This window comes from Carettochelys insculpta, chromosome 6 (assembly GCF_033958435.1).
Source record: "Carettochelys insculpta isolate YL-2023 chromosome 6, ASM3395843v1, whole genome shotgun sequence".
NCBI lineage: Eukaryota > Metazoa > Chordata > Testudines > Carettochelyidae > Carettochelys > Carettochelys insculpta.
The window spans coordinates 98,427,618-98,451,871 of record NC_134142.1 but is presented as its reverse complement, the minus strand read 5'-3'; the positions used below and the strand labels follow the sequence as shown (position 1 = coordinate 98,451,871).

Sequence of the window (24,254 nt, the reverse complement as noted above, 5' to 3'; positions counted from 1 at the left end):
CGTATTTTGTGTGTGGATGCTCTGCTTACTTTTTTGGAAGAGGGCCTGATTTTCCAGAAGGACTTGCTAATGTAGATGTGGCCTGGATGAACTTAGCTCTAGGAATTTTAGTTTTACTACCTAGTTGTGCAACTAGTAAATGGGTGATACTAACATAAGAATAACCTTTGTTTATTTTGCTGTAGCTGTTCTCTAAGCATCATTGGGATTTTTACGCTCAAGACTTGCACAGGCTCATCAACAGTCTAGCATTTACTAAAATGTTGCCCGTATTGTCAGGATTGAATGGTTGGTGCATGACACTGTCTCAAAATGTTAGTCAGTTGCAGACCTGACAAAGAGCCACAGAGAACAGCACTGCTAGAGTCAATTATAAAACCAGACAGTGTTTCTCACTAACATGTTCAGGAAAAAGCTGGTCAATGTGGTCTTAGGCATCAGCTGGTAAGACATGACAAAAGGTCTCCTCATTAACAAATGCCAGTCTTGATCAAAGGCGAAGAAAGCAGGGGATGCTATGTGAGCTGTACAGCTGACAAGACACATTTTTCCTTTGAAGGTCAATTTTAACTGCTTAGGAGCACTAGGCCAAAGCTCAGGGGTTTAAATTATTTTTTAAAGGCAAACCTTCAGCTTAGTTTACAATATAATGTGTCACACCTGGGCCCACCAATCTGGCATGTTTCCTCTATTTTCTCTCCTTATATATTTGTTCATTTGAGGTCCATGATTTGTTATTACAGTTCAAACCATTAAAAAGTTGCTACTAGTGACTGGAAAATGCTGAAGACTCCCCCTGCCCTTGAGCTATTGAGTGTGAGAATTTTCTAAGGGAGTGACTTGTGGATATTTTCACACTTCATTGGCAGCTGTATTAAATACTTTCTCAGGTCCAAATCCTGGTCCTATTAAGGGCAGTAACAGTGTTGCCATTATTTTCATTGGCTCAATTCTTGACCCAGAAGATTGAAAGGTATTAGTGGTTGTACCCAGTAGTCCACAGATTCATGAAGAACTTTCCATATAAAAGAGCCTTGGTATATTCTGTTCCCCAAAGGAAACATAGGAGCATAAAGGAAAGAAGAAATGTAGACTAGAAAGGTAACTCAGAAGATAGAAGTGAAATATGGTGAACTGTTTGGGTTGTTTGATTCATCAAGATTTCAGGTGAATCTTTTCTTCACATAGGCTCTGTCTACATGAGTCCCCTCCTTTTGGAAGGGGCATGTTAATGAGAGAGTTTGAAATATGCTAATGAGGCGCTGCTATGAATATGCAGCACCTCATTAGCATAATGGCAGCTACGGCGATTCAACAGTGCCGCTTTCAAATTGCGTGACACCCGAAAGCCGGGGACCTTTCAAAGCAACCCCTCAATCTTCAAAAATCCCCGCTTCCCAAAACAAATGGGAAGAAGGAATTTTTGAAGACTGAGAGGTTGTTTCAAAAGCCCCCCAGTTACACAGGCAGTGCGCGATTCAAAAGTGGCACTTTCAAATTGCCGTGGCCACCATTATGCTAATAAGGAGCTACATATCCATAGTAGCGCCTCATTAGCATTTTGCGAACTCCCTCATTAACATGCCCTTCCGAAAGGAGGGGGGTCATGTAGATACAGCCATAGTGAGCGGTCTTCAAACTTTGAGCTTCATATTCAATGATAGGTGTGAACGAACTTTGTAAACTAAAAACAAAGCAAGGGTAAAGGGAGAAGGTTTCATCTTGTTTCTCCTCAGAACCATGTGAAACTACAAATAAAATTTTTAAAAGGCACATTTATTTAGAAAACTGCTGTGGTCCAGGTCAGCTCAGAGATTTAAAATGTACTTTCAAAAAGTTTCGAGCTTTAGACATTTTTTTTCCATGTGTCTACAGATTACAGGTGAAGAAGGAACTATAGTGGTTTTCTGGACTTACTTTCTGCATAAGACCTGTTGTAGAATTTCACCCAGTGATTGCTTCATCTAACTCAAAAACTTGTCAAAGAATTATAAAAATACATGCAATCACAGGCAATATACCACCACAGCTGTAACTTAGTAAGGGATGTAGCTGCTCTTTGTCCATGGATGAGAACTCTCCCAAAAACAATATAAAATCACAGTGAGGACAGGTAGCATCCTTGAAGGACAAGTTTCTCTCACTGACAAAGCACTCTCTACACCAAAAGTTTTCATTGTTTATACTGTATTTTTTTTATTCGGGGGGGGCGTGTTTTTCAGAAGTTTCAGTGATGAAAGTTCACATGGCCTCACTTAAAAGGTTCCAGTTATGAAAAATGTTCCAAAGCCTTTGATACGTCATTCTCCAGGCAGACATCCTTTTTCAGTGGACTTGGGATGAGTTTTAAATTTCATGACACAAAACTCTAAATAGCTAAGACTATCTGATTCTGTGAAGAATATATCATTAGACATGCAAATTGATGTATGTTTGTGGGGAGGTTAAAAACCTCACAATAAAAAGTCCAAAATAGTTGAGAGAGAAGTACTTAGGTCTTTACAATGATATCTAGTCTGAAGACCAGTAGAAATGGTTACAATTGTAAAGCTGGAAAATTCTTTATTTGGGCTGGCTGTTCAAATAAAGGGAAGAAAAATAATCGATGGCTAAAAGAACTCATTATAGTTCACATACTGCTTTTTTTTAAACCCTTTAAAGAGAACCTTAAAGCTGTGGCCATACTAGCCCCTCCTTTTGGAGGGGCTGTTGTAATGTGGCACTTCAGAATATGCTAATGAGGTGTTTCTATGAATATGCAGCACCTCATTAGCATGATGGCGGCAGCACGCACTTCAAAATTGCCAGTTTCAAAACGCACACCACCCATGTAGCCGGGGGCCTTTTGAGATGACCCCCCTGATTCTGAAACCCCTTCTTCCCAAAACCAAATGGGAATAAGGGGCTTTCGAAATCAGGGGGCCATTTTGAAAGGCCCCGGCTACACGGACGGTGTATGTTTAAGCAGCATTCATGTCAGCGCCTTGTTAGCATATTCTGAAGGGCCATATTACCATAGCCCCTCTGAAAGGAGGAGCTAGTGTGGCCACAGCTTAAGAGTATAAATGGATTTGGAATTGGATTTTTTTTTGAAGTATAGCATGTTTTTCTTTAAATTAAAAACAAACTAACAGCCCTTTCTGGGCCAGATCTTCAGACCACATAATACAGCATAGCTTTGTTGACTTTCACAGGAAGTCTGCTTGATGAGTACAATATGACTCACACAAAGTAAACAAATATCAGTAAATCACTAAACTGCTGTATGTTCTCACCCTTGCAGCCTTCAGTTCTGCTTCGATGTGAATATTTAATAAAAAATTGTGTCCAGAATTGAAAAAGTAAACTAACTGGACATAACTGTGATAACTTGTGAACATACTCTAATTTCAGGTCACCATTTATCTCTTCCTTGCTTCCATGCTATTCTTGCGAAAAAAGAAAAGAAAAGGAATAAAGGGGGCAAAACTCTGACTTTTTGATTTACCTTCACCTTTTTTGTCTGAGATAATTTCATTTTGTCCCATTGTTAGAATTTGCTGTCTGTTCCACAGGTTTTCAAATGTAAATTATTTGCAATAATAATTGTTTATCTTTTATTTGCAGTCAAAAAAAATCCAAGCCCAGCTGAAGGAATTTCGCTATGGGAAAAAAGATTTGATTTTTAAGGTGAGTCAGTATTACTAGAGCTGGCTAAGATATTTACTTACAGTCAATATAACATTAAAATCATCCAGCGGAATGATAACTGCCTTTCTTGCTGCAGCACAGAAAAATCATTTCTCCAACTGTCAACATGATGAAAGAAGCTCAAAATTCTGAATCACAGACACTATTTCCATAATGCGTTCTCTGAAATACCCTCTATTTTTCAGTGTTGAAGCGACAATGCATGGTATTACAATGCTTTCTGTGGCAAAGATAGAGGTGACTTTAAAGCTTCAAAAATTTGTTATCTTGGTCATTATTTAAAATTGAAATGGAAAAGAAAGATTTAGCTTATGATTATGTACATTAAAATGCTTACATAAACCAATGACATAGTACACTGAAAGAGACCCAAATCATTCCCATTGTTGCACAGATTCCTGTGAAGGGCTTTTTATCCTTCTAACTGGGCAATAGAGCATTTTATGGCTGTCTAATGGTTTCTGTTTGATTAGCAGACCTCCATGCTGAAGCTCTAGAGGACAATATTTAAAGAAAAACCTTCTAATATCTGTGACAAGTAGACTGAATGACTTGTGACAAACATGGTAAATAAAATGTCATCTTGCAGGCATCTAGCTTTTATCCATCCACATACCCGCACTGCTGAAATTTCTATTCTACAGCTTCCTGATAACAAAATGAAGTATCTATGAGGGATATGCAAACCAAATTTAGCTTAATTCTCGTTCACATAAGCACCCAAAAGTTTAGATTCTCAACTGGCATATATTCAAATTCTTCTTTCTAAAATCAGGCAGATAATATTATGAGAAAAGAGGGTTTCATGGAATTCTACATACTGCCTACTTCTGATGTTTCCTGGAGTTTAGGTACTGTACAAACAATAAGACACTCTCTCACCCTAAAGATCTTATCAAGTAGAAAAGACAAACTGTGGGAGTGGAATGCAGACGCAGAAAAATGAAGTGACTTGCCCAGTGTTATATGGCAAGTCAGTGGCCAGCCTGAGAATACAGTTTCTCTTGTTGAATAGTGACGGAGAGATAACCGTGTTAGTCTGCATTCTATCAAAACAAAAAAGCAGTCAAGTAGCACTTTAATGACTAACAAAATAATTTATAGGTGATGAGCTTTCGTGGGGCAGACCCACGAATCTGAAGAAATGGGTCTGTCCCACGAAACCTCATCACCTAATAAATTATTTTGTTAGTTTCTCTTGTGTGTCGGTTTTTACCCTTTCTTATCTAGAGGACCATGCTGTGCCTCAGGAAGGCTGGACCTGTGGTAGAGACATAGAGATGAAGACCAGGAGGGTATCACAAAAGGATTTTTTTTTCTTACATGGTATCTGGGGTCTTCTGTCTTCTTCCTCTGAGACATTGGGTTGGCTACAGCTGGAGGTGGGACACTGGATGATGCAAGAGCAGGTTTCTGAGTTGCCACTGACTATTATTTCTGTCAGGTTCTTGGTTGGCTGGTTCTAGCACATGCATTAAGGGTCTAGCTGACTGCCATATCTGAGGTTGGGAAGGAATTTTCTTCCACATCAGATTGGCAGCAACACCGATGACATTTTGCTTTCCTCTGTAGCATGGGATGCAAATCACTCATAAGAGTCATCTGGGTTCACTGGGCATGGGGGTATCTATGTCCTTCCTATTCTATACTTGTGGCACAGAATAATGTAGCTTTGTATAATATTTCATTTTTTGTGTTAGTGGTTAGGTGCTGGGTGGAGATGGTGGTCTGTGGTATGCTGGGGCCAGCCTAGAAAATATGGTGGACTGTTCTGGCTTAAAACTCTGATTTGAATGTTCTAGTTTCTGCTATAGTAAGAATGAACTTGCAGATGTAATTTCATCTCCTTGTACCTTAGGCTACAGTTATATTACAGAGATATTTTCAAATAACACAGCTATACACACAAGCTGTGGCCATGCTACAATGCGATTTCTAAAAGCTATCTTTCGAAATCACCTTTTGAAAAACCACATTTCGAAAGCATGTGTCCACACAGGAAAAAGTGGATTGAGATTGCTATCTGTGCTTTTGAAAGACCAGTCCCCATTTTTTAAAAGGGAGCATCCACACTACCCAGGGTGCTCTTTTGAAAGAAAGGGCCTGGAAACACAATGGATGGAGTTGCATGTTGGACAAGGCCTTCGTGGGGCAGCATCCCACTGCTCCTTCAAAAGGCCCTTCCCTACGTCCATTGGTCTGCACACACTGAGGGCTGGCTTGCCACCCAGAGCACCACAGACCCAAAGCAAGCAGAGGAGACACTTTGGGGCACACCATGGACTCTGAGCAGCTACCCAACACCATAATCCTTGAGGCCATGGTCAGCCTGCTGGGCTTGGTACTATGCATCATCCTCCAGAGGCTCTGGTGGGCCATGCTGATGGCTGCCCCAGTACAGGCACCCTTCACAGGGTGACACTGGAACCCCCACCCCCAGGTCTTCCAGTGCCTGTGGGGCTATCGCACCAGCAGCAAGTGGTGGGAGTGGCTGGTACTGGAGGAGTGGGATGATGACCAGAGGCTCCAGAACCTCTGAATGAGCAAGGGGACATTACTGGAGCTGTGCAACTGGCTCGACCCAGCCCTCCAGTGCTGCAACACCTGGGTGCAGTCCACACTGCCCCTGGAGAAGAGTCACCATCACAATATGGAAGCTGGCCACCCTGAGGAGCCAGTGGTCACTTGGCTATCAGTTCGTGGTGGAAAAGGCCACCATTGGATGACGCGCTCATAGGTTTCCAGGAGCTGGGCTTCCCCAACTCTTTTTAGGCTATGAATGAAACCCACATCTCCATCTGGGCCCTGGAACACAGTGCAGGTGCCTTCATAAAGTGCAAGGGGTTACCACTGTGTGGTGCTACAGGCCCTTGTGAATGCCAAAGGGCAGTTCATGGACTGGTCTGGGTGAGCCCACAATGCCCACATCTTTTGGATCTTCTGGCATGGCCACAGGATGCAGAAGGGCACCTGTATTCCCCATGGGGGAACTCCCGATTGGGGCCACTACCACACCCCCCTGCATTGTGGCTGACGCTGCATACTGCCTGAACCCATGGCTCATGCCACCCTACCCAGGACATACGAGGCCCACCCAGGATATTTTTAATGAGCGCCTCAACACAGTCAAGTGGGTGTTTGGCCATCTCAAGAGGTGCTTTTTGTGCCGCCTCATGTGGCTGGAGGTTGGCCTCCCCAATGTTTCAGCAGGGGTGGCGGTATGCTGCACACTCCACAATATTTTGGAAGTGAAGCATGAGCCCTTCGTACAGGAATGGACTGCCATGGCCAGCCAGGGCTTTGAGCAGCCGGCTGCTGCTTTGTGCTGCCAGACACAGCACAGCAGGATGAGGTGTGGGTCAGAGTAGTCCTGCTGGAGGCCTTCACCCAGGGGCCCCTCTGACAGCCCCCCCATGAACCCACCATGACAGCCCTCCTCCTGCACACCCACCCGTTATTGCTGACCACAAACCCCCTCCTGCACTCCATACCCTTCCACCCCGTCACCATACACCCTGGGGCCAGGGACATAGGTGATAGTTGGGGTGCAGACCTGGCCCCCTCGCTTTCTGGTGCAGGGCTCTGCAGCTGATGTATGGGACTCTGCCTGCTCTCGAACAGTGGAGCTGTGGAGACAGAAGTGGACACAGGGAGGGCCATCAGTACTACACCCTGCCCCAGGGAACCGTGCCCTCTTCCCTTCCACAATCCCACCTGTCTGTTCCCCCAGGGGCCCTGTGGGGCCTGGGATATTAGGAATCCCCATGGGATTGGGGCACATGTCTGTGGCAGCCCCGTCTCCCCCTCTGGGTGAATGGCCTGTGGTGCTATCCACCAGTGCAGTTGCTGAGTGCCATGTGCAGCCTCTACCAGAGCCTGTGGAGTGCAGCCTTCTAGGGAATGTCCCATCTAGAGCTGCCATCAATGTGAATGGCCTACTGCCAGCTGTGGCAGAGGCAGGCTCCCCCTCCCTACTTGCCGTGGCACTCAAAACACACAGAACCTACCTGTGTGTCCTTTCTGGAGCTCAGGGGAGGTACTGGTGTAGGGGGCCAGCTGGATGGCTCGGAGCGGAGCACGATGATGAGGTCCCCATCACTTGAGAAGCAGTTGTCGCACTGGGGTTCAGTTTCTGTGCCCACTGGTGGGGGCTGATGCTTATGGCAGTTCCTGGTACCTTCTGGGACTTGCTCTTGGGCTCCGGCTCTGGACTGGCAGTGCCCAACATATAGGTGGGTGGGGCCACCTCCTTGGGACCCTGGAGGCAATGGAGCTCCTGATAGTGGGGGCAGGTGGTGGCCTCTGCTCCCAAGCATCTGGCCATGTCATGAGCATGGCAATAGGCCTGCTACGTCTCCTTAACTTTGCTCCGCACCTGTTCTCTGGTGCAGGCAGGGTGGCCTCAGGAGATCAGCCCTGTGGATAGGTAGTTGAAGGGCTGCTGCATTGCAGCACCTCCCTGTTGGGTGGAGCAGAGCACGAGTTCTTCATTCTCCCATAGTGCCAAGAGGTCTTTATTCTTGGCTTCGCTCCATGAGGGGGCCCTCTTTTTCTGCCCTTGGGTGCTTTGTTGGGACCCCTCTGATGGGGTAGAAGAGGGTTCTTGGGGGTTCAGGGCTCCTGGCTGCTGGCCATCAATGATCTGCAGGAGCTCGGAGACCAGTTGGCTGCTGTGGAGGGTGTGCTGGTGGGAGCTTGTGTTCTGCTGCCAGCATGCTCTCACCTTCCTGCCTAGGGGTTTCTGGGTCCTTGAATCTTTAAACATGGCCAGCTGTGCATAACATACAGCCCAGCTTGTGCTCGCAGGGGCATCTCCATGTTATGGCTGGCTGGTCCCATGGAGGACCCATGCTTTTGAAAAGGCAACCCCTAGAGCATTTACACACATTCTCTTTCAAAATAGCCTTTCAAAATGAGGCACTGTTCCTGAAATAGAAAGGGGGTGCTGTTTTCGAAATGAATGATGCATTATTTTGAACTGGCTTTCAAAATTATGATTTTTTGTGTGTGGATACTTTGCTGGGCCTTTACAAATAGCCGTTCCTTTTGAAATGTATTTCAAAAGTAAGTGCTAGTGTAGATTCGGCTAAAATGCATTTCGAAATAGCACCAGGCTATTTTGAAATAGCATTTCTGGACATGTAGAGCTATTTCAAAATGTTTTCGGTGGGTGCCATTAAGGCTTACTTTGAAACAGTGCTACTCCATATCTTAAATGTGCTTATTCCAAAAAACCTAATTCAAAACAGGCATTTTTCCTCCTGCAATGAGGGTTACCAATTTAAAAATAACCACCCATATTTTGAATTTATTTCAAAATAGCACATATGTAGCAAAGTTCTTTTGAAATAACAGTTGTTATCTCAAAATAACTCTGTAATATAGACATAGCCTTAGTGTCTTTGGGTGCAAAATGGAATAATATTGTTTGTTTGCCTCTCAGGAATATTGTTAAGATAAATAAATTTACGTAAAACAATTTTAGCTCCTTAGATGGAAAGTATTAAGAAACTGTGAAATATCCCATGGAACTCCTGAATCCTGCATGTGAAGAACTCTTATTATTTACCAGGCAATCCATTATATATCTAGAGAACAGCTCATTTATAAGGAACCTTCATTGCTTCCACCTGTTAATTTAAAATTTTACTGCATGTTTCATTTTAATAGAGAGACTAGTCAAATTTGCTTAACAGAAAAAAGATAGTAATGGTGTTTTATGTTGTAGCATTGCAAGGTGAGATGCCAGCAGCAGCAGAACAAAATAAATTTGTCAGTGAATTTCTCTGTATGTACTTTAGGGACTGACTTCTTCCCATCAAAGAAACTGTCAGTTGTAACACTTATTGTGTACATAAAATGGTGAAATGTTGACTAGAATCCCTTAGGTATGAAGCAGAGATCTCAGATTCTATGGTTCCACTGGTGATTTGATAGCTTTTCACACCTTTTGCGCTTGGTTTTAGAGGGTTCTGTCATTGCTCAGAGGTTCCCAGCCCTGTTGAAGAGTGGGTTGTGTTCCTACCACTACTTTCCTTTACGTTCCTGCTACTGCTTTCGTTCTCTGCCAAATTCTCTTCTTGAGGACAAACAGAAATCTGAAACTCTGCAGGCCCTCACCACTCAGTATTTTGTGGCATTATTTACCTTTGGGATACACTCTTCTGGTCCTTCGTGTAGAAGGGAAGGTACTTTCACACTGTGTGAGCAAATGTTGCTCCATCTGAGATCTTCCACCAGCGCAGAGTATAAATAAATGTGTCCCTTGTGTTGTAACTGGTGCTGTATGCCATACCATTAAGGTACTACTAAGGTGGCCAAGAAATGAACGATCAGATGGGTGCTGTACTGAGCGCACTGAAGAATGAGCTTCTTTGTATATTGGTATAACTGTAGATCAGTTGCAGCATTATAGTGCTCCAAACAGGCAGCCTCCACCCTACTTCTTGGGATACTCAGGATGACTATAGGGTAGAAAGAAGACGTCAATCTAGACTCATTCAGACATTGTTTTCTCTTCTGAAATTGTCAAGGGCACCAGTTGCAGTGAAGTGAGTGTGTGTGTGTGTGTGTTTGTTTTGTAGATTTTGGGAGTTGGGGGGGTTGTTTTATGGCATGTACAATATGCCATAGTCCACCAGACACTTATACACTTATTCCCCCATTTATTTCAAAAGGCTACCAGATAAACAGTAATCATATTCTCACTGAATTTCTGTTATGCTTACATCTGTAAAAAGTGAAAATGGCAACTGTCTCCTGTAATTTGCCATTGAATCAGTTAGTCTGATATTAACTTTACTCTGCAAAGCATTTTATCACTATGCAGTAAATAAAATCTAAAGTAATAATAATCCTAACACTTTCAATTAACTTTGCTTCTTTCAAAGCACTTCATAAACATGAACAAATTAATCTGCATAGTTCTCCCTGAAAGTTACAAAAGTACAATTAATTTTATCACCATTTCACAGGTGGCAAAAATGAGACAAAGATTATATGACTTGCCCATGGCTTAGAAGCAGTCAGTGCCTCGGCTAGGTTTAGAATTCAGGAGTTCCTGCCTTTCAGCCCAGTGGTCAATCCATTAGACCTTGCTGTTTGGACAGTAATGAGACCATTGTTCTTAAAAGAATCAAACTGCAATTTTCCATGTGCTGAAAGAAGAAAAAACAAGACCATCTAGTGCCAAATATCAGTGAAGATCACTTATTTTATGACTCCACTTGTGCAACAAATTTCTTCACCAAAACTGCTACAATTTCTGAATGAGACCGTTTCAATTATAATAGTATCCCCAAAACCCTTCTGAACAAAGCACTGGGAGCATGTGCTAAAGGCACTGAAACTTAAGTGCTTTGCTGAATCAAGGTTAGTGTTTGTTTCAGGCATTTTTAACCAGTTTGTTTTTCCAGGTTGCTTCTCAACAAATCAGAGATTCTAATTAAAATGTGAGAGAAATAAAAGAAAAAAGGAAGAGAGACATATTATAAGTTTAATCCTGAGAGATATTCAGGATGATGATAATAATAAAAAAGAATATTCAATAATTGCACTTGTTACACAGTTCTATACAAATACTTTGTTGCTTCTGAATTTTTTGTCTTATCAGTGATATCAGTGGTAATTTGTGCAAAATCTGATTATTTTAGTATGTTTCCAGTTTGGTTTTGTGATGTTTAAATTATGCCACTTTATAATTTCAGAAGTACATTTTTCCCAGGTTAAATAATTAATAACTGTTTCTCCAGATAATAGAAAAGTAAAGTTGGTGATCTGACAATTTTAATTATTTGTCAAAAACTTCAGAAAGTAAAGCTAAAACAAAGAGGAGAAAGGAAGTTTTAAAATGCTATTAGCTGAGATTATGAAAGAGATCTATAGAATTATGCCACACATCTGTTGGGGAACATGTAATTAAATCCTGTAGACTACAGGGATAATCTCTACTGCTACATTTTAATTATTTTAACTAGCTTTTATTGTTTAGGAAAATTTGTATCTCATCCTGAAAAATGAAGTTTTCTACAAATACAGTTGGTATGTCATGGGCAGTAGCACTACAGAATTTGTCTGCCAGCAAAATTCACATTTTTTCTATAGTACAAGTTAGGAGGCCTCTCTGTCATCCCTGGTCGAAATGCTGATACCGCTGAAAAGTTCAGTTTGTGACAATGTTTCTGTGACTGGACAATTGCTCACTAAAACCTCAACTGCCATTTTATAGTATCTCTTCCAGTAAGGAACTAAACACCCACAATTCCCATGGGTGCTAGTGAAATCTGGGAATTTTGAATACCTCAAGTGAGATACCTCCTCGGGATTGAGTCCCATCATACTATTTTCTTGACAGAGTCAATTTATAGAGACTTGGTAAAAAGCAAGGTTTTGTTAAGCAAGCTTCAAAGAAGTAAGTTCAAGTGAGTATCCCTGTTTTGAACAACATTTCAGTATCTGACTGAATAAAGCATATGCTGAAGTGCTGTCCTGATTAGGGATGGCCCACTGTATTGAGTTTACATGAAATATGTAGAATAAATGTGTTGGCATAACCCAGTCACTAACCAACAATTTAAACAAGGTTTAGGCTTGGTCTGTAGAGCCTCAGCTTGCTTAGTGCCATTACACATATCTCTCTAAAAAGTATGTTAGCCTTTTATCAAAGAGAGAGAAAAGAAGGGAAAAAATAAGGAAACATTCAAGTGTAACGTATTAAATCAGGGACAGAGACATAGCTGTGTTAATCTGTATTCTGTGAAAACAAAAAAAAAGTCACATAGCAATTTAAAGACTAACAAAATAATTTATTAGGTGATGAGCTTTCATGGGACAGACCCACTTCTTCAGATCATAGCCTTACCAGAACAGACTTAATATATAAAGCATAGAAGTCCAAAAATTATTATCAAGGTTGACAAATCAGGAAAATTGTGATCAAGGTTGGCAAATCAGAAGAGCAGAGGGAGCGCCAGGGGTGGGGGGAAGGTGTGTGTGTGTGTGTGTGTGTGTGTGTGTGTGTGTGTGTGTGTAAAGTTAAGAGTTAGATTAAAACATGAAAGTATGTAAAAGAGTCCTTTAATGAGTCAGGGTCCGTCTCATGAAAGCTCATAACCTAATAAATTATTTTGTTTGTCTTTAAAGTGCTACTGGACTGGTGTTGTATAAATCAGGCTTTCATTTTAACAACATGTGCCCCCTTTTCCTTAATCTAGTGAAAGTTTTAAAAGCAAAAAAGCCACTTTATATGGTAGTTTTGAATCAGCATAGAAGACAGTAATAACTATCCTTTTGGGGAAAAGAGAAAACATTAATTCAGAGAACCTGGAAATATTGTCATTGCTTGTGTTGTTCAAGTTAAATTTTAGAAGACAACCTCCCTCTCCCTGTTTGTAATTTTCTTACACAGTATTAAAGATGGTAATAACTGTCATCCCAGGTGGTGGCTGGGATTGTACTGGCACCAGTAGGGGTGAGGATGTCATCTGGGTCCCTCTCTTTCTTGCCCACTCTGCTCAGAATGAGGAAGGTACAGGATCCCAGGAAGCAGTGTATATGGCAGCCATGACAATGAAGCTATCTACAATACCCTCAGTTACTTCCTCTTGTGTGTCCTTTTTCTTGTTTTTTTTTTAACTTTCCTCACAAAATCTTGCTTTTAAGGACTCAGAATGGGAGAGATGGATGGAATAGGGTCGCCTCATTATTTTGTCCTAGTGTCTGGCATAATAATTTTGGATCACTATCTTCTAACTCTGAATCTCCTGTGCTTTAACAAGCTTAATTATAACATGGTCCTTGAATCTCAATCTCATCAGCTTGGCCTTTTTGTTTAGATTAAATCAGATTTTTATATACCATTTTAACTTCTTCACATCAACATTTAGTATTAACGTATCATTTCATTAAATTTTACATACTTTTTAAAACCAGGCAACCTAAAACGAGGGTAATTTGTAGGCTGTGTAGTCACAACAGGTATTAAGCATATGGTTAAGTACTTTCCAGAACCAGATCTTAAAATCAGTGTACTGCTATAAAATGCATTGTATATTACATTTCCGGGGCAAAAGTAACTTTAATTTCTTACAAGTGTTATTGTATTTCACCACCACCACCACGAACACTCCAGCAGAGGTGCCTCAGGGCATGGGTGGGGAGATGCGATTTGGCAGTATCTATAAGAAAGTTAACTGTGTGGTGGGGTGCAGAGGGTTCAGAGCAGGAGTTTGGATGCAGGGAATGTGTCTGGGGGAGCTCAGGCCAGGGAGTGGGGATGTGTGTGGGGGAGGCAGGATTGGGGATGTGAAGAGAGGCTCAGAGCAGCAGGTTTTTGTGTGCATGGAGAGGTGCAAAAATCAAATCTGGGAGTGTTCAGGTGCTCAGGCAGGGGGTTGGTGGGTATAGTCAAGAGTATGAAGAGAAGCCAGGGTGCTAAAGTCTTTCTGCCCTGATTCCTACCAACACTGCTCATTGCTTGCTGTTCCCCTTCCCTCACAGTCAGGGAGAGAGGAAAGTGCACAATGTGGATCACTCACTCTTCTGCCCTTTTCACTCTCCAGCCAGGAGGGAGAGACATGCACACACAAACTGTGCTTTCCTCTCGGTCCTTGAGAGTGATGAGAAGGAAAGAGCATTCAGCAAACAGTATCGGTAGGAATGTGGGTGTGAGCTTCAACCCCTGTCCTTCCTAACGGCACTCTGAGAGGGGCTTGGGCAATCCCAGATAAATGTGGTGCACACCCCAGCCAACCTCTTTCACCTATTTGCTGCTTAGGGAGGCAGTTTTCAGGAGCACCCTGGAAGACCTGCTGGAGGTGCACTGCCCTTTCTCCTGCACTGACTGCTACAGCCCGCTCTTACCAGAGCAGCTCATGAGGGTGCACTACCTTACTTTCATCTCTGCATTTCACTTTCAGACTGGCTTTGCAATGTGAAATAATGCCTTCCAGGAAACTCATAAAAGGTGGTGTGGTTTTCTTTTTCATACTGCTCATCTTATCTTATTGCATAGGAGGCAGCATTATTTAAGATGAGTGTCAGAGCCTGTCTGGATTCTAGCAGTAATTTGTATTATATCACCCCTTTAAAGTAAAATTAATGTTACCATACATAGGAATTTATTTCAATGTCTATTAAAAAGTAATTACATCCATAGTAAACCTATTTCCTTGAGTTGCAAAATGTTGATGTGGCACAAAGAACATAAGTTTGTATTCTCTAGAGAAAAAGAGGTAGAAGTTATAAAATGCAACTCAATAGAAGTGATGTTTTCATCATTAAACTTTAAAACGCCCTTATTCATCACTTTAGATAAATCAATGAAATGGATCATCCTTAATCTTTTAAAGGGCTGCTTTGCATAAATAAAAAAAGGTTAAATTCATATTATATACTAAAATGACGCAAAGTATTTGGCTACTGTGGCAGACATTGAAATGTGATATTGTACCATTTGGCTCAAATCCAGTCCAGGTATAAACAGATGCAGCTCTGTTTCATGTTTGTTTGAATTGCATCCGTTTATACTAAGGCTGTTTTAGGTAATAGAGTTCAGCTCAGATGGCCTTCCAAGATTTGCAATTCAAAAAACACAGTGGATTACTTTATTCATTTTCATAAAATAGTCTTTTATGTCTGTAAAAATACACTGATTTCCTTAAACATATTCACAGCTCAGGACTTTATGTACTGATAAAGTGCAGGGATTTTTGTTTTGTTTTGTTTTGTTCTTTAAAGTACTGCATAATGCTGCACCAAACCGTCTTATTGCAGGATTACCTGCACCTTTGGCCCCTCAGTCTCTCCATTGGCATCCCCTGCAGTGACAGGTCTGTACTTTCACTTCTTTCAGAGTAGAATATCACACTTCATCTCTATATACATCAACTATATGCATGCCTCAGAAAAAACAAGGTAATAGAAAAAACAGCAACAGATTGGCTAAACAGATTAAAAGAAGTGATTTACTTGACTTGATTTAAACACTTGTACTCTGCATGGAGCATAGGTCATCTACAAGTCTCCTCCACTTCTCTGTGTCTTGAGACGAACCTTCTAGGTGACTCCAGTTGTTGTCCTTCAGTCTCAGTAGATTTTCTCCACATTGTCCAAAGTCTTCCTCTTTTTGATTTTCCTTGCGGGCTACAACTAAGAACTTGATGGACTAAGCTGGATGATGGTTTTCTGAGAGTGTGACCTAGCCATCCCCATTTTCTTGTCTTGATTTGAACATCAAGTGGTTCTTGTCCTGCTCTGTTCTACAGCTCCTCACTTGTGACAAAGTTTTGCTGTTTGGTGTGAAGGATGTATCTCAGGCATCTGTTTATGAATGTCTGTAGCCTGTGGTTTGAGGACTTATTATTGTGCTAGGTCTTGCATCCATACAAGAGCACACTCTTCACATTTGTGATGAAGTTCCCCAGTTTCGTCTTTGTAGATAATTAAAGAAAAAAAGTGGTTAGAGGGGGGAAAAAAAGCCTTTTTTTTAATTGTCAGTCAAATCCTACTAAAGAAAACATAAAGGAGCATAAACTCTGGCAAGGCAAGCACAAAATAATACTTAGGAATACCAAAAAAAAAATTTGAAGAACAAGTAGCGAAAAACGCAACAGCTATTATCTTTTTCCTCGAAGCCCATGTCTACACCGCAAAAGTTAAAATGGTACATCTTACCAGTACAGCTGTGCCACTGTAAGATTGCTCATGAAGCTGATCTATACCAATGGGAGAGAGCTCTCCCATCAACATAATAAAACCATCTCAACAAGCAACAGCAGCAACTGTGCACACTACCATTTAATGCTGGAGAAATTTAGTTCTCTCAGGAGTGTGTAGTTTTTTTTTTCCACAACCCTGATCAATCTATGTGGTAGTATGGACATGACCTAAGTACATCAGAAGCAGGAAGCCTTCCAAACAATCAGTGGGGCTCTGGGCAATCAAGTACTAAAAGAACACGTAGGCAGACAACAATATTACAAGGAAGCTAAATAAATTCTTTACATCTGACTTCACTGCAGAGGATGGGAGGGAGATTTCTGTACCTGAGACATTATTTTTAGGTGATAAATCTGAGAAACTGTCTCAGAGTGAGGTATCAATTGGAGATGTTTATTAACCAGTTGTCAGTTACCAGGATCAGATGGTAACCATATAAAAGTTCTGGGGTAACTCAAATAGGAAATGTCAGAACTTCTACCTTTGAAATATAATCTTTCACATAAGTAAGCCTCTGTTCCAGATGACTGGAAAATAATACTGAAAGTAACACTGATTTTTAAGAAAATCAGTTACAGGTTGGTAAGCCTAACTTCAGTACCTGGCTATTTTTTTGAAACTGTAGAAAAGGACAAAATTATCAGATGCATAGACTGATATTATATGTTGAGGAAGTCAACCCAGCTTTTGTACAGGGAAATTATGCCTCACCAATCCATTAGACTTCCTTGAAGGTCTCTATAAGCAAGTGAACAAGGGTGATCCAGATGACAGAGTGTACCTGGACTTTAATAAACTCTTTGACAAGGTCCCTCACATCCCTAGGTGTCTGAATAAAGTAAACCGTCATGGAATGAAAGGGGAAGGTCATTTCATGGATCAGTAGCCAGTTAAAAGAAGGGTTACATGTCTAGTTTTCATAGCAGAGAGAGGTAAATAGCAGGACCTCACCCCGCCCCCCCCCCCAGGATTTGTGTTAGGACCAGTGCTGTTCAGCATATTCATAAATAATATTGAAAGGAGAAAGATAAATAGTGAGGTAGCAAAGTTTGCAGATGGTACAGAATTACTAAGATTGTTAATTCAAAAACTAACTGTGACGACTTACAAAGGGATCTCAAAGAACTTGAAACTGACACTTATATGGCTTGTTAGCACCAGTTACTGGATTTTCTGGCATTAAATGTCAGTTCCTGAAGAGGTACAAAAAAAATTTAGGTGTGAGCTCACTATTTGCACCTGTGTAGCAAATGGCATGTTCTCAGTCAAATAGACAGATATACAAAGTAGTTATTAAAAGTAATACAAAAAGTAATATGGTAATACAGATGTTTGTGAAAGATAGATCCATCAATAGCTATTAGCCAAGATAAACAGAGATGCAAGAAAATGCTCTGAAATGTCCCTTTATCTGTTCTGGTCACTCTCTCTGAAGCACCTAGCATTGGTTTATGCTAAGGGAGAGGATATTGGACTAGGTAGACCACTGTTGTGACCCAATATGAACTGTCTTATGTTCAAATTGCTTCCATATTCTTCCTTCTTTTATCTGACCTGTTTTCTCAATACCTGCAGTGCAGTGTGTTTGTCTGGAGCAGAAGACACAAGATTGCTTCTTTCCAACCCAAAAAAAAAAAAAAAAGACTTTTTCCTCCTGATACAGATTTCACACCAATGACTTTACTAAAGATGAGAAATAGAGATGGAAGCTAAAGACTAAATGCAGTGCATTAACGTAACAAAAACTGGTGTCTGGTGGCAGGGATTCGGGCATGTTACTATTTAATTGGACAGCAACATTAACCAATGAGTTGTGAAAATAAGTGTTGAAGATTGCATATAATTCTGTTCAGGTGAGCAAAAAACTTTTGACATAGCAAGCTCTTTTTACAAATTGCCCTTGTTGCCTTTAGCAAGAATGATATGTCTGGATGAAAATAACCTGTAGAGTCTTCCAAATAAGAGAAAATTAAACAAAAAAAGGGACACATTTTATTTTTTTCTGTGTTGAGGAAATTTATCTGAAGTTAATTTATCTGAAGTGTTCAAAAAGTATGCAAAAGATATGAAACATTATTTACAATCTAACTCTTATCTTTTAAAATTCTGAAAATATCATGATTTTTTCTCTTCTCATCTACTGCATTTATTTATTTTATGATGCCTTTGAATCACACCCATCTATTCCATGGTATTGCAATTGATGCACTGATTGATTTAATAGCATAAAAAGCTGGTTCTTTTCCTGGTGTTGGTTTTCTTATAAGATAAGTTTGTTTTGTTTTTGATTTTGTTTGTTTCATTTTTAAATTCACAAAAATAAATTGTTGGGTAAAAGATGAGAGAAAGAAGAAGACATTTATAATACATGCAAAATCTCATATAGTATGAAAATATACTTAAACTAAAAGTGTGCAGGTAATGTTTGAGACTGTGTCTTGATAAATTAATGAGGACTGGAGTATGGTTGGTTGCATGGTTAATGAGTTACCTTTGCAGGGATTTATGTTGCCTTTGGATAAAGACAGGTTGGAACACTTGTTTAGAATTTTTCTGTTTTATCTGTGCACTACGTGAACTTTTCTCCGTGTTCCTCATTTATAGCAAGCTTCAGTGGTTTCAGAATTACACACTTCAGCATAAAGTAGTAACAAATGTATTGTTCTTTCTTCTTGGCAATTTGTAGAGCTGACCAAAAGTTGATAAAAGTTTACCATAACTACACAACCAGATTTCTAGCACCAGAGTCAAGTACAGGGGTGCACAATAAGCAGCCAATGATGTGGACATGATTCATCAGGGTTAGTCCTGGGTGGAGCATCAAACTATTTATTTACCTGTTCATTTTCAGGGATAGCCACTTGCGGCTCCCGTTGGCCACATATCATTATTCCTGGTGCTTCCTGAAGCTCCCCATTGGTCAGGAACCCAAACCCTGGATAACCACGTCCTGCCCATGGGCAGCTTATTGCCCATCTCTATCTAGTGAACTAGATATGGGGTTGAGCAGTCTGCCCCTGACTGGCTGTTTGACTTGCAAAAGCCACTTCACCTCCCTGTACACCTTACCTTGTGTGTTTGTGGGCATGGGTTGTGTCTGTGTTTATGTGCACAACATGTAGCATAATGGGCACTGAGTTCAATTGTTTCCTCTTTGCATTAGTGGCAGACGTGCATGTAGTAGATTGCTTTATTTTGGAAGGGTTTATTTATTTGTATGTGTATACACAGAGAGAGGGATTGTTATAGGATTATGGCAGAAAAAGCAAGGTCAAAAATTTGAACCTTACAAGAGGAAGGTTCAGGACTGTAAGGAGGAGGAGGACCCCTGAGGTTTGTGATAGTCCTTACTCCCAGGGTAGTTTATTGTAGAAGTCTCAGATTGTCTGTCCAGAAAACTTTCACAGAAATGAGCTTTACTCTTTTTGCCAAAAGTTGCAATGTGCCAAGGGGATATAGTTGTGATTGTCAACCATTGTCCCAGAGTGTTAGCCAGTATTTAGACATCCTGTGCCTTGAAAATGGGAGCTGAGACTTTGAGCTGTATTCATTAGTCTATGGAAGCCTTCACCTGTGTTGCAGAGGAGACGTGCTGCAGTATTCTGTACTAATTAGAATTTCCTCAGTGGAAAAGGCTTTGTGCCCAGATCTATTATATCACTGTAGACCAGCCAATAGATGCCAAAGGCATGTATAGTATATCCCTGATTATCCAATAGCATAAGGAATATGGATTTTGTTCAGGTAATCAAGAATACAGAAGCCATTGAGTCATTCAGGATCACCCTCCTCTGTACAGTCTTGATCAGCAGTCTCTGTTTTGTCGTTCTCATTCAATCCCACGACAGCAGAGATGCAAAGTGTTCCCTGTGTTACTGCAGGGCCAATGACACCTAATCTCAGCAGGCACAGTGGGAGGAGACTGAAGTCATAGTGGGGCACAGCAAAGACCATCTGGCCAGGACTCTGCTGTGCCTCACCAGAACTATAACAAAAGGAGATGGTGAGAAAGCATTATTCACAGATCCTTTCATGTGTTAGCATCAGCAAGCAATCAAGGAACAAGCCTAAAGTAAAAATTGTGGGAGTGTGCTATCAACCAGAGAATGCTGTATGTCTGCATTGGCAAACTCTACAGTATGTTTTCCTCTGCCCACCAGTGTAACCTCTGTTTGTCTCTGGTTCAGCTTCATCCATTTGGTGTTCTTTCATGAGTTCATGTAATCCAAGACTGGCCCATCTTGATAGTAGTGGTGTGGCTATATACAGTGAATAATAAGTAGAGCTTGTATTATCTATATATTATTGATACTTAAGTATTTGTTCTGCAACCAACTCACCTACTTAGCTATGTAGATACTGAATAGGACCAGCGAGTGAACTGTTCTTCACAGCTAAGAGGTCTGGTGATGGAGATTTTCATAGATTCTAAAGCCTCCCCCACCCCAAATTGGGACCTTCTAGTCTGAGTTGCTTTATAACACAGGACCTAGAAACTTCCCAAAATCATTCCTTTAGAAGTATCTTTCAGTATCTTTTAGAAGAACTTAATCCTTAATTTAAAAATTATCCATAATGAGAATCTCTCATCATCTACCCTCTGTAAATTGCTCCAGTGACTACTTACTCTGAAGTGAAAAAGGATGCATTATTTCCAGACTGAACTTGTCTAGCTTCAACTGCCAGACATCCGATCACATTCCACCTTTCTCTGCTAGATTGAAGAGTCCATTGTTAAATATTTGTTTCCCATTTTTTGGTACTTAGACTGGAATCTATTCATTACTCACCCTTCCCTTTGTCAGTCTAAATAGATTGAGTTTTTTGAGTTTATCACCATAAGACATGTTTTCTTATCCCTTCACCATTCCTGTGGCTCTTTTCTGAACTGTTTGAATTTGCCAACATCATCATATTGCTGGCACCTGAACAAGACACAGTGTTCCAATAACATTTGCACCAGTTGCAAAAAGAGGAAAATAACTCCTCTCCTTCTATTCAAGATTCCACTGTTTCTGCATTACAGGATAAAAATAGTTCTTCTGGACACAGTGTCACGATGGGAGCTCATGCTCAGCTGATTACCCCCCAAAAATCCCTAGTATCGAGTCACCCAGCCTACAGTCTTCTTTCCTAGAGGTATTCATCTACATTTAGCTACATTAAAATGTATGGATTTTTTCTTGTAGCCAATTTATCAACTGATCTTCTTTGTTATCATTCAGTCCCCTAATTTTTGTGTCATCTCCGGACTTGATCAGTTATGATTTTATGCTTTCTTCCAGGTCTTTAAAAATTGTTAAATAGGATAGGGTCAAGTAGAGATACTTACAGGAGGCCACTGGAAACACACCCACTCAGTAATTATTCTCCCCTTTACAATTACACTTTAAAACCTATCAGTTAGTCACTTGTTCCATTTAATATGTCTCTTATTAACTTACATCCATTCTACTTTTTTAATCAAACCAAGTCAAACATCTTACTGAACTCTATATTACATCAATTCTAAACTTTGTCAACTGAACTTTATTTTAATTTATTTTAAAAAAATATATCACGTTAGGTTGATGGGATCTCTTTTTCATAATCTCCTGTCCATATACATTAATTACAATATTCCCCTATGTATTAATTATTAATCAGTAATAGAATTATTACTTGTTAATCGGTTCCTGTATAGCCTCTTCATATCTTGCCCTATCTCGTCTAATGGATGAGGCTTTAATTACCCATGTCATCCCATTTACACTTTTGAAATTAGTACAACACTGTATTTCTTCTACTCTTTTGGGACTTCCCCATTGCTCCCAGAATTGTTGAAAAATAATTTTCCCATCACTATTTATTGGGTGCATCCTTCCTGGAAGGACTCAGATCATTTTGTCACATCTCCCTAGATTCTGGTTACTTATGTTTGCAGAGCGATTAGTAGTTTATGGTGAATGGTGTCAAATATTGCAGAGAGGTCCAGGAAGATGAGAATTGAGGTCCAAAACACAAGCAGCATCAGTTCCATGTCCTTGCCTAAACCCAAATTGAGCCAGAGCTAGGAAATTAGCTTCAAAGTGATGAGTTTGAAGTTGGTTCAAGCTAGTTTCTTTATGAGCTTGTGCAGCTTGAAGCTGAAAAGTAGACAACCAGAATAAAGGTATTCAGGGTTCACTGTTAGTTGGATGTTTGGGTATTGGAAAGAGGAAGGAAACGTTCCTTCCCGGAGTCAGGCACTGTTTATTTCAATCATGAAAATGCACTTCCTTCACACATGAAATTTGTTTAAAAAAATCTAATTAAAATGAAACATTTAATTTTAGGGCAGTTAAATCCGAATCAAAATTTTAGCTGTTTTGAGCTTAATTGAAACATGTTTTGAGTCAGTTTGACATTAAATTGCATCTGTCCATGGTGCCACAGCTTGTTCGGGAGTTTTAGGTCAGGCCATACTCAGTCTTTCCTGTGGGCAAAGCTCCTTGGCTGGAACACACCTCTTATGATGCAATACAATGATACTTCTAGTCATGCGGTGTGGTAAATAATGGCAATTATGTGACTGTGGTATTTGATGGGAGATGTAGTCCAGTGCAGTTCAGGGAGGGCAGATTAAGGTGGGAGATAGCATAAGGCAGCTGAACTACAGCTCCCAGGAGGATCTATGGTACCATAGGTACAGAGAGTTTAATGAAACAAAATATTTCAATTTGCTTCCATACACTTAAGCAAAATGTTTTGACATTTTGAAGAAAAATATCAGATTTGTTTTTATTCCCTGACTTATTTTGGTACTTTGACTTTTTCTCCTCACTCAGGTGGCAAACAAATGTGATTATAGTGCATCTCAGTTCCCTAAAAGTCAAGAACAGAGCACATTGGAATTGTCTCAACTTCATGGCAAGAAGTTAGCAATGGAGTTATACAGACCTGCATTTTTCAGTGCCTAGTTGCTGCCCTTTTTCTTTTTTCCCCTTCAACTATTAGTAGTACTACAGTTGTACACTGAAAACATAGATAGTATTGGGCCCACATATATTAGATCCTATGCAAAACACATACAGTGGAATTCTTCCTGCCTTCAAGAGCTTAAAAATCTAACCAGAGAGGTGACATGAAGGCTTCGGTTACACTACAGTGCTCTGTCAACAGAAGTCACCATCAGAGAGATTTCCCAACAAAACTTGTGTTGACAGAGTGTGGGCACACACAAAAGCCAATTGAAGGAGTTCTCGGCTCTGTCGACAGAGTGGCCGGACTGCATGGCTGCTCTCTCAACAAAACAGGCACCCAGAGCATAGTGAACAGTGCTGCCCATTGTTCTGGATGCCCTGTTGGAGAAGCCTCCCTGCCAGAGAGTCCGCATAGTTTTTTTTGTTAACAGGATCTGTCAAAAGCAGCATTATACCTCATGACTGAGAGGCAGAACACCTCTGGCAAAAATGTTGAATTTTGTCAACAAACTGTAGACAAAATGCATTTTGTGTGTTGATGTTCCACCAGTTTTATCAACAAAACCAGGGTTTTATCAGCAACTCGCTAGTGTAACCATAGACAAAGAGTAAAGGAATATAGTCAGATATATCCTCTTATACGTACACATCATTATACAAATCTGTAATCTTTCAATAATCACATCAGTCACGGCTAACCTCATCTACCCCTCAAAGCATCATTAATGTATACCGATAAAGACTATATTTTAATTAAATCAGAGAAAGTATCATCTCATACCGTATTTCTTTAATGGTTTTATAAACAGGTGGGGAAAAATGTTTCCAACATTTGGGTATAATTTCATTCCTTAGTAACTTCTGTATTAGCATATTGTTATAGGGTTTTTCATAATGTAGCCTTGA

The 24,254-nt window shown here is 40.5% G+C and overlaps 1 protein-coding gene across 3 annotated transcripts in view; it reads left to right on the top strand.

Moving 5' to 3' along the window:
* Positions 1-24,254, top strand: part of LUZP2 (leucine zipper protein 2) — a 462,473-nt gene that overhangs the window by 341,644 nt on the left and 96,575 nt on the right. For all 3 annotated transcript variants that reach the window (XM_074999009.1, XM_074999008.1, XM_074999007.1), the window contains one exon: positions 3,607-3,669. In XM_074999009.1, coding sequence (XP_074855110.1) covers positions 3,607-3,669 — 63 coding nt within the window. The remainder of the gene's footprint in view (positions 1-3,606; positions 3,670-24,254) is intronic.